The sequence below is a fragment of the Rhizophagus irregularis genome, chromosome 18 (assembly GCF_026210795.1).
Source record: "Rhizophagus irregularis chromosome 18, complete sequence".
NCBI lineage: Eukaryota > Fungi > Glomeromycota > Glomeromycetes > Glomerales > Glomeraceae > Rhizophagus > Rhizophagus irregularis.
Window position 1 is genome coordinate 253031 of NC_089446.1, and position 19236 is coordinate 272266.

General features: G+C 24.8%; 3 protein-coding genes across 3 annotated transcripts; 1 reads left to right on the forward strand and 2 right to left on the reverse strand.

Moving 5' to 3' along the window:
* Positions 1–6129: 6129 nt before the first annotated feature.
* OCT59_009708 (uncharacterized protein) lies at positions 6130–6426 on the forward strand (the record flags this gene model as incomplete). Its single annotated transcript, XM_025326787.2, has 1 exon — positions 6130–6426. One exon carries the CDS (start codon positions 6130–6132, stop codon positions 6424–6426), a length of 297 nt encoding a protein of 98 aa, XP_025174446.2.
* A 6757-nt stretch (positions 6427–13183) lies between these two features.
* On the reverse strand, positions 13184–15996 carry OCT59_009709 (uncharacterized protein; the record flags this gene model as incomplete). Its single annotated transcript, XM_066132536.1, has 7 exons — positions 13184–14002; positions 14086–14514; positions 14581–14729; positions 15312–15413; positions 15476–15597; positions 15671–15845; positions 15909–15996. 7 exons carry the CDS (start codon positions 15994–15996, stop codon positions 13184–13186), a joined length of 1884 nt encoding a protein of 627 aa, XP_066000172.1.
* Positions 15997–16032: 36 nt separating this feature from the next.
* OCT59_009710 (uncharacterized protein) lies at positions 16033–17483 on the reverse strand (the record flags this gene model as incomplete). Its single annotated transcript, XM_066132537.1, has 10 exons — positions 16033–16040; positions 16117–16218; positions 16358–16372; positions 16452–16530; positions 16587–16615; positions 16689–16874; positions 16964–17035; positions 17101–17125; positions 17199–17382; positions 17461–17483. The coding sequence occupies 10 exons, from the start codon at positions 17481–17483 to the stop codon at positions 16033–16035; spliced, it is 723 nt and encodes a 240-aa protein (XP_066000173.1).
* Between the last annotated feature and the right edge of the window lie 1753 nt (positions 17484–19236).

Below are 19236 nucleotides of genomic sequence, written 5' to 3' on the forward strand. Positions count from 1 at the left end.
GCCTTATGGTGAAGACAGAAAACGAGCTGCCTTTGGCAAAAGAAGTCTAGAGTTCAGATACCGCAGTTGGTAGGAAAGGAGGGAACAGATCAGGAGTTCTATTTGTGGTTTAACATTTTACATTCCTTAATTTCATTATACTTTTTTACTTGCTGTATTGTCAATAGTTTACTATGGTTTATTATGTATTGCTTTGTAACTTTGTAACTGATTTCATATAAATAAATGTATTATATACCTAACTTGACAGTATATAATTATATGTAATAATAACCAGATTAATAAATTGAATAGATTAGTTAGATTGTTAGAAGTTTATTAGACAAAGGTGTTCAATAATTTATTGATCACTAAGACTAGTTGGATAGAAATCAGTTAATGCTAATTACTTATTATAAATTTAGGATGTCTTAAAAAACTATTGAAGTGGTCCGTATAAAAATTTTTTTATTTAATACTTAGATGACGTAAAAAAATATATTGTTTTCAACTTTATTTTCATAATTTCTTTTTTAAATTAATTCTATGGTTCATGAGGTAGGATAATTCGTATTCTTTTAAAGTTGTTAGTTTCGTTATTTTTAACAAAAATAATACAAAATGCCAAAGAAAAAATGTCAATCGTAAAAAAACCTGTTATAAAATGGATTAGCTTATTTTAGCGATTTTTGAACACAATATTCCTTTTCTTCCATGCGGTCATCAAAGTGTGAATCAAACTTTGTCTTCATATTTTTATTTTCTTCTGTAAATAATTCATCAGTTTATATACATATGTTATCTTTTAAAAACCTATATTCTATTATATTTTTTATCTTTTATCATTTTATTATTTATCTTTTTTACATAATCTTAAAGTTTTTTTAACCATATAATATTTTTATAAACGTTGATGGAGCTATAAACATTTTATAACAGTACAAACTCGTATTTCATATTTTTTCCTTATATATAGAAAATTTTATTACATTTAATATTATTAAATATGTAAAAAATATGGGTAAAAGTGTATACTTTGTTCAATAAAGCGTGAATAAAGTTATTTTTAAAGTTCTGTTTAAACTTCGTTTTTTATTGAAAAATTGAAAAAAAAGCCGCTAAATGTTACACGAGATAAAGCCACGTCACATCACAGGTCACATGTCAGCTTTTTTTACGAGTTATTCGAGTACCACCTTGTGAATGTTTGAAGTTGCAAAGAAATTTGTTGTTTTGAGCCTCACTACTTAATTTATAACATAATAAACTTTTATCTGTATAATTAATTATAACTCTAAAACTCTTTGCACTTCTAACAATGACAATAAAAACAATAAAATTATAAAAGCTTCACTTTATTATTTTAACTTTGAATAACGATTATCTATTAACAATTCAATAATCACAGTATATTAAAACATTGTCGTATCTTGATAAATAAAATTTTATTTGAATGTCGCACAAAAAATTGCTATGATATGTACTAATAGCATATAAGTATTGAAACAAAGTTTATGGCACTAAATTATTATATGTGGCGAAGTGGGATGTTTTAAAAACAGAATAAAATAATAAAAAAGCAAATTGTAATAAAATATATTACGTTGACGCGTAAATAATTTTTATAATATCTTACAGTTTTATTGCTTTATTTAATCATCATATTTTGTTATGGTTTTCTTTAAAAAATTTTTAATATTCATTCTGTGGAATATTAATCAATCAATCCATCACCTGATTAAGTGATCACAGATGCAATCTTCGCATTAGCGATTTTATTAAGCTGAAATTTTTTTTTTATTTATGAAATTTATGATAAAAGACTAATCGAGTATAATTTTTAAAATAATTAAGCACTCAATAATTTAAAACATTTAGCTTTAGCTTGAAATTAAAGCCATTTAATTTTATTGGGTAAACAATTGTTTTTTTTGATAATTGTAACTAATTAAAAATAATCAACAGAATGACATTATTTTTCAAGTTAATCTTTTTTTTTAAAAAAATTATATTAGATTTCTTTGTTTATAGATACAATTTTGCCCAAGAATATGATATACTATACTAAAAGACGTATAAACCATTTAAAGTATTGAAACCGATCGTTATTTTTTTGGTTAAACTCCATCATATCCATATTATCAATAATAATATTTCCATTATATTATCGAAAGATCATTGTATTGAGATAAGTCGATTCTATTATTCACGATTTAACTCGTAACATATAGATTGATAAGAGCGGATAAAATTAAATTGTAGTGTTTTAAAATGTTTCTTAAGATACATACATTCGATTAAAATAATTTTTTAAATTAAATGATATTTCTTTATTTCTTTATTTATTTTTTAATTTCTAGAATTTTCTATTTTTTCGGCTTACTGTACTGTACATCGAATGATCCGAAATCAAACTTATAATCAATCATATTTGGCTAGGTATCAAAAGTCCATATTTTGCAAATATATAATACCAATAAATACAGTACATAAAATAAACTAGGCCGCAAGAATTATACTGGCGGTTGAACTATAGTCTCTAGAGTCAAACTATTATCATCTTTATTGATTCACCTTTAGTAAATCTCATTAATAATTAAACAATTATAAAAAAAAGTTATACCATTAAATATTCAGATGTGATCAATTGATTTGACTTTACCATCAGTCCATGTTACAGAATACACTTTGGAAAATTCATCAACAATTCTTTAAAATCTATCAAATGTTACCCATTCATGAACCACTAATCAAACTTTTTCTTATCTCATAAATTGAATCTTTTGGTCCATTTAGCGAGGATCATAATTTTTATGTTTTTATACCATTCTTGAATAAAATATTGCAGATACTTAGTGTACGCAAAAAAACTATATGAAATTATCGGTCAAATTGATCCTATAGGGAATATCTTATAAAAATATTTTAACATTATATGCATATCAATATATTAATATTTTTTTTAAAAAAAATATTATTATTAGTTTTAAGTGCACGTTATTATTATTCTATAAATAATAAAGTATAGCAATAATTATGTGTAAATTATACATGTTATTCATTACGACTTTTTATATGTATAAAGAATTTATTCATTAACTTGTAGTAGTATACAATATTAAATTGACGCTAATTATCAAATGAAACGTATTAAAATGTACTGTTAATAATGTTTGTATAGTGATGTAAAACAGCACGATGATGAACCGAAAAGATACGATATATTTTCCCACACCACTTTTATTATTTTCCCTCTCTTGATATGAATAATTTAACTTTATTTCCTAATTGACAATTAACAATTTGATCCGTTCGTATAAAGAATCGAAAAGCTTTAAATGTAGCGGGACACAGCGTTATTGATGACAAATAATGTGATGAACCGATTTAATCTCGGTTAGGTTGTATATTTTTTACATGATACGATCATTTTTTAGTTAAGGAGAAACACTCTGATTCGGAGATCAGGCTTTTCTATAATTTTAATGATATTCGGAATTTTTTCGGTCACAATCGCGTCAATATATTCTGTCGGAATAGATCTAAAGCACTTTTTACTATATGTAATATCGTTAATTATTGCTCCCTTATTCTTTATAACTATAATAAAGGAAATCCGTAGTAATCTCTCGTTTGAAAAAGTGAAATCTTTAATATTATGGTGAATAAGTTAAAGGGATATGATGATTGTTCCTTGTTTCTATAATTACATTTAATTTTCATATTAAAGTATTTATAATATTAGAAATATTTAAGTGAAGATGCTACTGTATTACGCCTATGTAACTGAATAAACGGCCAAAATTCCCAATTTCATTTCAGATTCTTTAAAAAGTACGTTATCGTTAACATTAACTGTTAAGTATATTCATATGATATAGTGGTATGATAGTTACTGTAATTCATTTTTTTTAATATTAAATCCAATATTAAAAAAACATTTGAAGGTTTTAATTAATAAATTATATTATCTTTACCGCGTTTACTAAGATTGAAATATTACTTGTTTCAACAGACGGAATGTTTCTAAAAAAAAAAATCTTTAAATGTCTCGAATCTTGAGAACCTGCCAAAAAAATTTTCGCTAAGATATAACATTAAACAAAAAATATAAACTAAGTTAATAAAAATTTTCTTAAATACTAAAATTTATTAAATAATATTCTGAACTATTTCCAAAAAAAGCATTATTAATAATTTAAAACTTCATTATTCAAATTATCTTCTTCTTGATTAATTTTATTGGGATCTATTGTTAAAATAATTTTAAAAATAAAATTAGACAAAGAAAACCATTAATAAAATAATAAATTTGGTTTTTTTATCTATCGCTATGGCAATATATCGCTAGGCCTCAAATGTCACGTGTTTAAAGAATTAATCATGTGATTTTATTAGTTAAAATATAGCAATATTATTTGAGTAAATTAATTATTATTAACATAATTGTATCCTATTAATACATGTCAATGCATTCTTTTATTCATACATTCTAATTAATTATTCCCACCCAATTATTCCCACCAAATTATTCCAACCGAACATTATTCCTAGTTAGGGTAAAATAAGTACTAAGTTCAATATAAAAAATAACAATGTATTGTAAAACGAACAGATACAACAATTTCAACAACAATATTGTTGATATTTCAGGATTGTTCAATTCTGGACATGAAACAGTTGAAACACTATATATATATATATATAATAATAATAATAATAATAAATGAACAATCAATCTTTTTCACAGTAGTGTTTTTAGTGAAAACATGGCGATGGACGACTCTTCCCTCATGATATACATGATCTTAAACTCTTGTCATTTATTCCAATAATTTATAAAAACTTCGCAATCTTTCCGTAAGTGAAATTTCTTTTTGAATATAATAGCACATATTCATTCATATTAGACAAGATCGCTACATCACAAACATCATTACAATTGTCTACAAAAAAAAATGTAATACAATAAAAAGAAGGTTAGAAATGATTACTATTATAACCTTAACCCTCCTTACCCAAACCCTAAGCTACTCAACACTATTATAAAGATAGCACACCTAATCTAAACAAACTTTCCTTACCCTAACCCTACTAAGCTACTCCAAACCAAAACTACTATAAAGATAACGCACCTAACCTAAACCAACTCTAACCTTAAGCTACTCCAAGCCAACACTACTCTAAAGATAACGCACCTAACCTAAACCCACTCTTCTTACCCTAACCCTAAGCTGCCAAAGTCAAATACCACTCTAAAGCTAACACTACTTTAAAGCCAGTCAACATTATTCTACCTAATTATATACCTTTAGCAAATTCTAAAGATGAATATTTTTGAATTCTTATTCTTCCATAAGGTAGGTTTACGTGAAAGGGAAAAAATAAATGAAATTATTTATGGGTTTTACGTTCAATATTAAAGAAATCAAGAGGACGAGCAAACCGTGGGAAATGCTGATTTGACGATAATCAATTAAGTATGTATCACGTTAAATTACTCTAATAAATTACTTCAAATAAATTATTTTAAGCAATCAAATCATATGACATAAAACTTTTTTAGTACGAAAAATCACAATAACAAAATAAATTGATAATTTTTTATCAATTTATCAATTACTTCACGATATACAATTTAACATTTCATCATTTTTTCAATAATGTCATCCCAACAAAAATATTCATCATATGTCTTTTCATTCCTTATTAGCTTTAGTATATTACCATCAGATGGTACATCATATATGATATCATAAATAGAAATGTTTTACTTTTGATCAAATGTTACTTTATAGTTGACGATGATCTCATTAAGAATTACCAATATAGAACAATAGTGAATAATACAGCAAAAGCAATTAGAGTTTATGAAACGTTCAATAAAATCAGAGGAAGAGGAAGAATTATAAGAATAAAAAATTTTGGATGGACAATTATTACCAGGATGAATAAAGAGGAAAGACAATATGTAATAGATAGAGTAAAAGCAATAGAAAGAGGAAATGATGAGTTAGATGAATTTTAGTATCAGGGGTTATAAAAGAAAATTACAGGAGATTGAATATGGAAAAAACATTATAAATAGATTTGATTTTAACTTAAAAATCAGATTCGAACTCAAGGAAAGAAGAACAATTAAAAATTAAAATGAATACACTAAGATTGCGAAAAGAAAGGAGATTATTATTAGAAAATGCAAAAGTATATCAAAAATATCCAAACAGAACAAGGAGGAAAAAGAATTATAACCCAAATACACAAACAATGGAAAATATTAATGAGAAGGAAATTAAAATAATGGAATTATATACACCAAAAATAATGTATGAATATAAGGAAATGACAGAAGAAAAAGAAAAACAAGTAAAAGAATGGCTAGAAAAAACAAGAGAGGCTGAAGAATATGAATATAAACTGAGGATATTAAAGGGATTAGACAGATAAATTTTACAGCAAGGAATAGAAAATACAAGAGAATATAGAAATTGTAAAATAGAAATTGGAAAAAATAGATTTAATAGTAATAGAAAAGAAACTTGCCAGAGTTGTGAAAAAGACTTTGAAATATTTATAAAAAGAGCAAGATCAAATTAAAATATCAGAAATAACCATGAGGAGTCAAATTAAAATAAAACAAATATTCAATAAAATACTTAATGAGATAATTTGATTAAAAGATGAACTAAAACAACAGAATGATGAGAGGATAATTACGATATCTATAGAGGAATTAACAAATGTTGGGAGATTATTACAGAATAATCAAAATAAATCAAAGAAATATTCAAAATTAAGAGGAAAATGGTTAGAAAATATCTAGGAATATTACACCTTGAAGATGAGGGATAGATAAACAAATTTTACAGAGGAATTTGGAATTTACCAGAATTGCAAAAAGGACATTGAAAAGAAAAATGGCTGGAATTATTAGAAAGATTAACAATCAAAAACTTATAAATAGGACTAGATTTTGACCAAGTTCAAAATTAAATTTATTCTATTGAAGAAGAATTAATAATTAAATTTTACCCTTAGAATAGTAATTTTGATCCTTTTAGCATTTTTCTTATGATGAAAAATAGCCACATTAATTAAATTTAATGGTATATGAGTATATCATATGACCAAGAATAATTTGAGAAAATTGGAAAAATTAATGGGATTTTGAGAAAAGACCTAAAAGAAATCCAGTACAAAAATACCATAGGAATTTCTGAATAAAGTGATGATTAAGAAGGAATATATAAAAGTAATAATTGTGGAAATATCACAGGATAATCATGAAAATAACACAGTGATAATTATAAAGATATCATAAGATGATTACAAGAAAGTCACAAAGAAATTTGAAAATTCTAAGAAAAGAAACTGCGGATAACTAAGAGAAAAGATTAATTAAAGAATTATAAGAAGAAATATTACAAGGGAAATAATGAAGAGAAATATAACAATTTCCGGAAAAAGAAATTAAAAAAGAGATAAAACCATCAAATTATAATAGGAGCAAAATTTTGAGTCATTAAAAAGTCTCAGCAATTAATTAGTGAATGATCAACAAAAATGTTGAAATAAGAAAATCAACAGGAAGTTTTAGAGGCACAGAAAATGGTCCAATGAGAATTCAGATCTAGAAATATTAATAAAGTGGAAAAATATTTTGAGGACAATATTAAAAAAATCATTTACCTATAGTGGGGAGAGAGTAGAATTTTGAACCAAATAATTAATTAGAAATTACCAAATAATAGATTAATACCAAATAAGAAAATTTTGGAAATCTGAAGTAATAAATGAGGCGCAGTAAGTCATGTGATAAAGCACAGTAGAGCACAGCAAAATAGTTAATGAAGTATATCAGAGGAATATTTAGAGAGGCACAGTAAAAGTCAGTTCAATTCTTCTTGAAATATATAGATAATAGATAAGCTTAGAATTTAATTTAATTAGTTTGTAAGGACACAAAGTTTTAAAGGGGGAAATAATGTAACTGCCAGATACCAAGCATGAATATAACAGAATTAGAAGTTGTAGGTAATGTAGAAATTAGGAAAATTATAGAAGTAGGATCAGGAATTAGACAGTAACACTAATCACTCCTATCATATGAGTATAAACTGGGTATATGATGTCATTTATTACATCATAGTTCTTGATTTCTTTATTCAAGGTAGATTTAATCCCCTTTATTACTACCTTTTATTTGGTGATGATGATTTGATGTGACAACTCTTATGAGGAAATTATAGGCATCAGCATTTATAAACAGGTTTATGAATACAACTTTGATATATCAATATTTGATATACAGTAAAATTTTATTTTTCCACTATATGTGTGGACATATAAATATCATATTTGCATTTGGTAAATATAATTTGTTTATTTTTTTTACAAGATAAAGATTAATTAATTATTAATTTCTTTTTAAATTTTTTTTTTCAAAGGTAAAATGAATCAGAAACAAAATTATCAAATCTAATAACAAAGATATATATAAATTAAATATATCAGATAGTATAACTTTTATATTATGATATGTCAGAATATATATAAAATTTTTAGGAAATATTATTATATCAAAGTTTGACTGTACTATATTTTGTTTGTTTATCTTGAATATCTTATGACTACTTATTGCAATCACCTTTACCATGCCAAAATTAAAGCACTTTCTCAATATAAGGCAACATAATAAAAATAACGAACAAAAACTAGTAAGTATATTTTCTTTATATTCTTAATGTGGAAAGTCCCTTTATTTAATAAACACTTTCATTAACAAGATTTTGTATTTATTAGGGTATTTCATAGGATGATATATACAGCTGTATGCAATATAATCCTTAATCCTGATTATCCTGATATTGAATGTAGTAGAAAGCCACTAGAAAAATGATTTCAAAAATTTTCAGTCAGTAATTATTTTGTTATTAAAATAACAAAGAATACTTAACACTACCACTTTTGCTGAAACAATTGAAATATCAAGAAGGTTAATATCCAAATGGCATCTTTTCACATAGTGGTACATTTTAATTATTTTAATTCTATTTTTTCTTCACTGTAGAACATATGAAGACAGTTAAATTTCTCTTAATTTGGAGTACCTTTCAACTGCTACTGCTGACAAGTCTAAGAAGTTCTTTAAACTTCAAGAAAAGTGTTAAATCTTTAATGGGTGGCTACTTATTAAGAATACAGGTCCACCCGTCTATTTCTACAATGATATCTTTGATCAATTCCTAAATGATTTTAGAAATGTGGATTTAGAGATACCTTTTGACCTTTACATGTGGGCCCAGGATTTTATTTGTGAAGCAACACAATATTATGAAATCAAAAATAAATGCAGGAAAGTCTTTAGAAAAAGACTCTCGCAAGCATGAAGGATTGAGTTATTATTGCTCAATCTATTAAGAGGTGTAATAATTATATTGGATTATATATATCATCATCTATATATAACTAAAAATAATATCAAAGGAGTATTTAATTTAAAGCATCATTTACATTTGATTCACAAAAGTTAGACCCTATAATTCTGCAGCAATATGATGGAAAATATGTATGTGATGGAGTCAGTAACCAAAGTTTCAAAATCATATATCAGCTATTAATTGTTTCTTGAAGTAAAGAATGAGATTGGTTCAGGAGGATGTGAACCAACTATTCAAGCCACCATTTTTTACTGAGATTACTGGTCACAATCTATTGTAAGTTATTCAATTCTTTAGTTCATTGTGCACTATACAAATTCATATCTGACATGTTCCTATGTAGTTACTTACTTACTTATGTATTCTAAGTCTCTAAGAGTCCAATTCTATAAAATGTTGTTGTGTACCATCACTCATTATCACTGTGGCAGGAACATGGTTATGTGTCCTTGGATATATTATGTTCCTTAAAAAAGTAATTGTTCAGCCATTGATGGACTTTATTCCATTAGTCTATAAATATGGAAAATAATGACCAATTGGATTGGATTGATTGTTCAGCTTTTTTAAGTACTGTACAAACCTTGCTATTTGCCAACTCAAAATTTCTACAAGGATTTGAAACTGATCCCACCTGAACAGAAATTTTTTCCCTATCTTAATAAGTTAATTGAAAAGAACAAACCATTTTTTTTAAGTATTTCTATCAATATGAAGAATCCTCAAATTTTGCCTGGAAGCCTAAAACAATGGATGGACAGGCAATTGTTGTAAATTATTTACTTGAGAATATAAGGTAAAAGTAACAGTTGATAAGGAGTTAAGCGTTAAAGATCTCATTGCTTCTGGAGTTTATATTAATTCTGTTACTAAACTAGCTGATATTACCAAAGTTATTCCAACCTTAACTCTTGTTAGCCTCTATTATTTTTGTACGGAAACTGTGGAAGGTGGTGATGCAAAGACTGTTGCCGGGATATTAAAAAATTTACTTATGTTTATACATATCAACTTCATCAACTTTATACTCAGAAAAGACTTGCTTCACAGCTGTTATACATTTGCATGCCTAATGAACTCCAAAAATTTAGTGATTATAACAGATTATGTCATTAGTATTGTTCTTAACAAGAAAAATAATATTAGCACAAAATTCTCAGAATATATTTAATGGGGTGAAGTGAACCTTATATTTGGTAATCTTCAACCCTCGAATATCCTTATAGCAAATAAGGATGGATAACAATAAACAATGCTAATTTCTTTTGATTTGTATGGTAAACACCAGGTGAAAAAATACCTGTCATTAATGAATAATTATAATTTGCAGTTAGAGGCAGGACCTGATGCTTTACTTGACAAAGCACATGATAATTATTATATAATTAAGTTGTGGGAATTTTTTATATTAATATGAGAAAAAAAAAGTTGTTATTTATTTATTACCTATAAAAGTATTCTTTTTCTCCTCTCACTTTAACATATAATCTATGGATGGCATTGGCTTTATCTTATTCCAGCCTCATAAATTCCAACTTTTGCCATACTTTTTATTTCTAGTTGATAAGTTTTGTTTGGTTGCATATATTTGTATATTATTGCTTTAGAGTAGCACAGTTATTTTCTGCAGAAACTATTGTGTATGTAATATCTAATTAGTTTAACTCTAATCTTTTTGATAATTTTGAATTTTTTTTGTCATTATACCTATTTTTGATATCTTTCTAGAGTAACAGACATGCAGATGAAATATATTTATAATCATATATTATATCTAGGATGAATATTAATTGAAATATTTTATTTCTCTTATTATATTTTAACGTGCTATATTAACGTTAAGGGCATGATTACTGCTGATTGTAACTATCACAAACAATTTTTTCAGATAGATCTTGAGTATATATGTGGTGTTTAAAAATAAAGTATATTTCTTTAATAAACCTTTCATCCTCTTTATTTTTCGTTAACAAATTATACATATACATATATACGTCTATTTTCGTTTTATATAATTAAAATACCGACACAATCAATTGCTTATATTCTTTATTCGAAATTTTTTCTTTTAAACATTTGATTAACTACCTACTAATAAATATTTTCTCGTTATTTTTAATTTAAATACTTTGATCAGTTGCTTATAATTATTATAACTATTTAAAAGTATATTTCATCGAATTATTCTTTGACATAATATTTTTTTTCTTTATAATAAATGATAATATGTGCGTACTTAAAGATTGTATTCTGCATATCTAACAAAATATATTATAAATGATATGATATGTAAGAACATAAATGAACTTTCCAGTAAGATAAATATAAGCGTTTAGCTAGTAAGTGAAAAAATATCAAAAAAATATTGATAGTATTAAAAATGAATTAATTGAATTATACAAAAAGTCCTTTCTTCCCGGTTTTTTGTGATTTCTTTTTTGAAAAAAAAAAAATTTTTTGTTTATCTTTTAAAAAAAAATTCGTTTTTGTTCTTTTCTTTTGATAAATACAAAAAAAAGAAAGAATAATTAATTTGTTAGAATAAAGAAAAGTGGCGGGGAGTGTTTCTTTTAAAAGGCTTTTTTTTAAAAATGATTCCTTTATTTAAAATATTATATAATTATTAACATTGGTTTTTTTCAATTTTTTTATATTTTGGATCAGTGATCGGATCGATACTGCAGTGTTACGGTAAGCACTCTTTTAGGTTTGGATGTTTAGATCAAGCCAGTAGTTCTACGATGCATCATTATTATTATTATTTTTTTTTTTTGATATTACAGGTTAACAGCTAGTTTTAACTTTTAAAAAGTAAGATAAAATTTTTTCTAAAATTATAGTCTATAAAGAAAGATAGAAATGGCTTTGCAAACAATTGGATATTTTTAGTTTTAATTTATTTTTATTTTCTTTGTCTTTTCGAATAATATGTTGAAGTAAATATAAATATTACCAAAATACAATTCACCGACATGTTTGTTATGATTAACAAAGTTTTGTTTTGGCTGATTGAAATAGTGTAACACTATAGCCATATAGTTAAGCCAATTTTTAATAAAATGTGAATGAATAACATTTGGCGGTAATTTATTTAGCGTAAATAACGTGGCAAATTAAAAAACTAATTTCATTTGTTACCAAAAAGTAGAATTTTTTTTATAACCGGAATATTTTTTCCTCTCAAAAAAAACGTTTGATGTGTTTATTGTACAGCTGAGATAAGAACTCTATCTAAGAAATATGCCAAAAATGTTTTTTTTTTAATAGGTTATTTCAACACATTATATAATCTTATATGAAGAGTATGACGGTTTTTAGTATTTATTTTAGTCATGAGATCTGAAAAAAGTATGAATTAGTTTATACATGTCGCAAACAAACAAATATTAATAATTCTTTTAATTTCTTTGATATTCTCATAAAAATTATATTTAATGCAATGCAATTGTCAAAATGTTCCCGTCAGATGATAAAATGACATGAAACGCGTGGTGTCTGCGCTGATCTATTCCGCATTTATTATAGGCTATTGTAAAAAAGTTTAGTTTTCTTATTAATCATGAAGCTTACCCTTTTTTATTTATTTTTTAACGAATATCAATAGATAATAATAATAATAATAAAGACTAATTTTGAATTTGTTCAATTACAAACCGATTTTATTTATGTAAAAAAAAATTTACATGTACTCTATAATCAGTGTTGAACAAAATATATGTAAGAAAGAATTAAAATCACGAGAGAAAAGAGGAATATTGCTTATTTTAATCAACAATTGCGCAGTCTGAATGATTAGAGATATAATTTTTTGAAAGATTTTTTGTATAAAGATTAAGTATTCGAGATGTATAAACAGCTTGCGGATGAATTATTAATGATTTTCTTTCAGAAAGATTTGATTTTCGATAATTTTCTATACATTCAAAATCAACATTTTTCCAAAAACGTATTTGATCACTTATTTCGGCTGCATTTGGTCTATTATTTGGATTTGAATCCCAACATCTTTTCATTAACTCAATATAAGTTTTTGGCGCTTCTAATTCATTTAATTCGGGTCTAACTTCTTCTTTACATATATCCAATGCCAAAAATTCATCATGCGCACGATCAGCAAAAGGTTGTCTTCCGGTTGCTATAAAATGCATCACCATTCCAAAGCTATAAATGTCCGTTGCTTGAGTATAAAGATTTCCTCTTAATACTTCAGGAGCTACATAAGGCATAACTCCATATATTTTTTCTTCGTCAATATTGTCAACTTCTCCACATAATCCCATATCTGAAATACGTGTATAATCACTAATATCACTAGTGCTACTAAAAAGAAATAATATATTTCCTGTATGAAAATCATGATGAACTTTCTTTTTCTGATGAATTTCTTTAAGACCATTAATAATATTATTTAATACTTTTATTTTATTTGTCCAATCAAAATTTTCATAATTTCCATTTATCCATTTATTAAAATCACCACCTTCTGCATATTGAAGAACCAGAATATAATTTTTAGTATCTGGATTTTGGGATATTCCATGTATTCTAAGAATATTAAGACTATCGATTGAATATTCTTTAGCCTATTAAACAAAGAAATGTAATTGTTATAATTGTTATATTTGAAATTTTTTAAATTAATGTTCTAAAAAGATTTATTACATACCTCATTTAGAAATCTTTCATTGATATTTCGTGAACTATTTAAACATTTTAAAGCAACCTTTTTATTTTTTTCTCTTGACCATTCCTTATTATCATCATCATAATATAATGGACCATCTTCCCATATTGCTGAATATACTGTAGCAAACCCACCTTTGCCTATTTCTTCAATATCATCAAGTTGATCATATGGTATCCATTCAAATATTATATCATAATAATAATTAATTTTTAATTGCATTTGTTGAATAAAATCATTAGTTGGCAAATTATAAAACCAATTTGTAAAAGATTTCTTCGCATATCTTTCATAAATTTCAGTCATCTTATTATAATGAAAAACCATAACATATTCTTTTGTATCAGGATTTTGAGATATTCCATATACTTCAAGAAAAATTCTATCTTTATCTGTTAAGTATGCTTTGACCTATTAAATATAAAAAAATTTAACATATAATATAGAATATTTTAGATAAATATTTATGTTACATACCACATTTAAAAATTCACTAGTAATTAAGCACTTTAAAACAACTTTTTTATCTGTTTTTCTTATCCAATTCTTACTATGATAATCATAATATAATGGACCACCCTTCCATATTGCTGAATATACTGAAGAATAACCTCCTTTACCTGTTTCTTTAATATAAAAGTAGAAAAAATAGATACGTTGGCGTTAAAGATTTTTTAAATTAATTTCGAAATTTTAGTATCTAGTAATCCTTGAAGAAAGGGAAACATTATTAGTTAATGTTTCTATCAAAGTTAATAGTGTATTTCGATAAAAAAGTATATTTAAAAGAATTATTAAGAATGATGTTGCAACACTTTATATTTATTTGGAATAAAAAAAGAATCCAGAATTTTTTAATAAAAAAAATGATAATTACCGATAAAGTAATAATTATTATTGTATCACTACCATATCATAAGTTCATAATTTCGATAAATAAAATATTATCGAAAATTACTTCCCGTTAATAACTTTTAATGATTAAACGAAATTATTTAATTAAATAAAAATATTTACTAATTATAAACTGGTTTATTTATTTCATTATCGATACATAAACCTAATTGTTTTTTAAGGTTAATTTGCTTTTTCATTAGTAATTTCAATAGCCTCTACTTCAGCCACTGCTTTTCTCAAAGCTATATCACGCTCTTTTAAACTCATTTTCGTTCTTCTATTTCAAGCTCTAAACGATCGTGAATTATCACTTTTAAATTCATAATTATTTTCATCAATAGGTTGGATTTTGGATTGACCATATTTCCTTTTTAATGAATTGTTATCTTCTTTATTCTTTTGATTTCGTTTTTCTGTAAATTAAATTATATTAGTTATTTAACTTTAAATGTTAAATTTCAAACTAAAAGTTTACCTTTTCGATTTATTGCAAACAGTTGTCTTTTAACTTGGCTTTTATCTTGTTTTGTATAAGGGACAGCTGAAAAGTCTTGAATTTCGATTATTTTTAAATGACGTTCATCTAATTTTTGACCTCTAAATTTGAAAAAAATATTTAATAATTAAATTTAATTTTTATCTCTATATAAAATATATTTTAAATACAAACCGTAAAATAGCTGATAAAAGTTTTAGCTGTTTTCCAGTTCTATTAACTAGAGAGTGCGCAGCTTCTGCTGTGTTGATATTATTTCCATACCGATTCCATATTTCAACATCCATTAATGATGCTAAAGAATTCATTGTTGCTAAAATGTGAGTTATTTGATAATAGTCAATCCAATCTAATTTAAACAATAAATTAAAATTAGATTTTTTTTAAAAAAAAACAATATTTAGTAATGTACCTTTCACGTCATTTCCATCGGATTTTTCAATATCTGAAAAAATTTGATTCAATTCCTCTTTGCTTTCTGCTTTTAGTAACGAAATCATCTTTTTTTTTAATCGGATCACTAAATCGTTTATTATTCACATTTCTAAAATCAAAAAAAAAATTAAAAATTAAATAAAAACAAATAAATAAAATAATAATTATGATTTTGAAATTTTTACCTTTGAAAAAAATATTTGTAATGTGAACTTCCCATTCGCGTGTTGTATCTAAACTATGTAGTGCCAATCCCAAACCTTTCATCTGCCCCATATCAAGATCTCCTAAAAACAACTCCAACTATTACCATGAATATGATTAACTCGAACGAGCATTCCAGTTAATTGTTTGATAATATCAAACAAAGTTATAAATAAGCGACAATATCCATCTGAGGAATTCACATTTGTATACTGTATATACGACAATAAGACAAAACTAAATAGAAATACATAATATTAATAAATTTTATTATTTTTTTTTTAAAAAAAAAAATAAATATTTGATGTTTACTTACTTAGATTGTGGTAATAGTCATATGAATTTATTTCAAATTCATTAATATTCCTTTTAACACGTTTAAAGAACAAATCGATCTGAAACATTCAAGATGTTGTAATAGTAATTGTGCTTGTTTTTCAAGCATGCATACAATAAGAACAAGTTCATTTCCGAAAAAATCTAAAGAAATCAATTATTAAATTAGATTATTATAACAACTAAGATAATTAAATCAAATAAATCAAAAGCTTACCAATTTTTATGACATAATTGTGAAGGTCAAATTGTTTACTATATACGCTTTGAAAGATATGTTGTTCAAAAGGATAAAGATTCTTGTAAGTTTTTGCAACTAAATAACGTAATTTATCAATATTATTTAATGACATATGGATCTCTTGAAGAGTTTCTTTATTAAAATATGCTTTTAGCATATTTCCTAAAAATAATTATAATTTTTGATTAATCATTTGCGATTATATATTAAAAATAAGTAATTTATTTAAAATTCATTATTATTAATAATACCTTGAATTATTGATCCGGATGTTACTACATCATCTTTTTCAATTGCTTCTTTAATCATCATTTGCCAATTATCTTTGATATTATCTGGAGGTCTTTCGGGAGTGATTATGTTGCCAAAAAAGGACACTTCTGAATACCATCGCTACCAATAGAATATTGTACCTAAAAAGTAAAAATCATTTTAATTAATTAATTAATTAATAAAAATAAATAAGTGTTTTAAGTATTAACTTACATCATTAAATGCATTCATATGATTTTTCCATCCTTGTATACTAAAAACTGTTACAACACCATCAGGAGATGTTGCGGGACATTCCATAAGTACAGTTAAATGAATAATGGTTGATACACCAAGATTTTTCGTAAAATATGCCATTTCTACCTCTTTTATACTTTCATTATCAATACTAGAATCACTATTAGTTGGTAATATCTATATAATAAAATTTGATTAGTTTAAACTATAATTTTAACAAAACTTTTTTAAATTTTACCTGAATATTCTGAGCATTCTCATTTCATCTAAGATCTCTATTTTTTATTGAAAGAAAAGTTTTTTTACAAGTATTTTGAAGGGTATGAAAAAAGGTGAAAGGATAATAAATTTTATGCGCGATTACAGTGATAAAGTCTCATTTTACGTGATTTAAAAAGGTTTAAATTTCATATTTAAAAAAAAAATATGAAACCCAATTTTAGAATAAAATCCGTTTGTTATGCATAAATCACCGATTATAGCTAAATCTTTCCAATCTATTTTTCCAAAAATGTCATATTAACATAAAAATTCTTCCATCTGAAGTATAGTTCTAACATTACTCCTATCTATAGTTACTTTGACGGGAAATTTATTAACTGTAATGATTTGAATTAATCAGTAAAAATATCAATAATTGATATAATTGATAATACGGCAATAATAAATTTTCATATATAATTACATACCTATTCCCCCTTTTTTCTTTTTTTCTCAAACTTTTTTAATATAGAAAAATATAGAAAAAAATTGAAAAAGGTCGGATAAATTTTGAAACTTTGTCAGATTTATATAAATTAATGTTGCACAATAAAATCAGGTTCTTTATTTATGTGATCAACAATATATATTTGGTAACGTTTATCAAAGATCTTGAGATTCTCGATGAACGAAAGGGGTAAATTTTAATAAATATTACGCCATTTATACAAATTCGATTTATTTATATGGTTACAGTATTTTCATCTGGAATTTATATTGCATATGAAATATATAAAAACTAATCAATCTAGTCAAATGGTATTATTGGAATTTAACCTGAATTAAAAAATACTATCAAGAAATAATCAAGCATTTATTAACAATCATCGCTTATTCATTTTATAATAAATATATACTAAATACATTTCAAAATAAAACATTATCTTCCTTTTCTTTAATCTGAGAATTTAAAGAATTTAACTTTAATTAAATATAAAATTAGATAACAATTACTGTCATTAATCAATAGACATAATTTAATAAATGAACATATTTGGATTATTACCCTAATAAAAGTTTGATTTTTAAATCTAAAATTTTGAAATTTTGATACAAAATCAATATATAAATAATAAAGTAATTATATCAGATCTCACAGTACATTTAAATTAATAAAAATCGTTAATAGATACCTTATTATATTATTATAATTATTAAAAATATGTCTTCTGGCTCTTGAGATATAAGAGGCTTGGAGTAAAGTGAGTTCGGTCGGGCTACAAAATAGATATTTAGGAGTTAAAAAGCGATTACAATTGATAAAGATAAAGCCAAATACCGATTATTAGAAAACATAAGCACCTTGGAGGCTTTTCAAAACAAATTTAAGTTTGAAATCACGACCTATATTGTAATTTTATTATTTTTGTCATGGGATCCATTTCATTTAAGAATGTTATCTGTCATATAATGATGTTCATTTTTTCAGATTTTCTGAAAGCACTATCACAAGAAATAAAGTTAAAATAAATTTACAAACATTCCATAATGAAAAACAAACAAACAAATAAATATAAAAAGCTACTTTCGTTTCTCAAGCCTTCAAAGAAGTCCCAGAAGGCACACTACAAAAAAAAAGATTCATCAGAATTTTCGCTAAATTGGATATTCAAAAGATAAAAAGAAGTTTTACTAATATATTCAATGTAAATTTTGCTTTAAAATACTAACAAATCACAAATCTAATTACGTTTCCAATAGTTAATCCACCTTTGTAATAAATAACTTTTTAACTCTTGAAATAAAAGAAAGC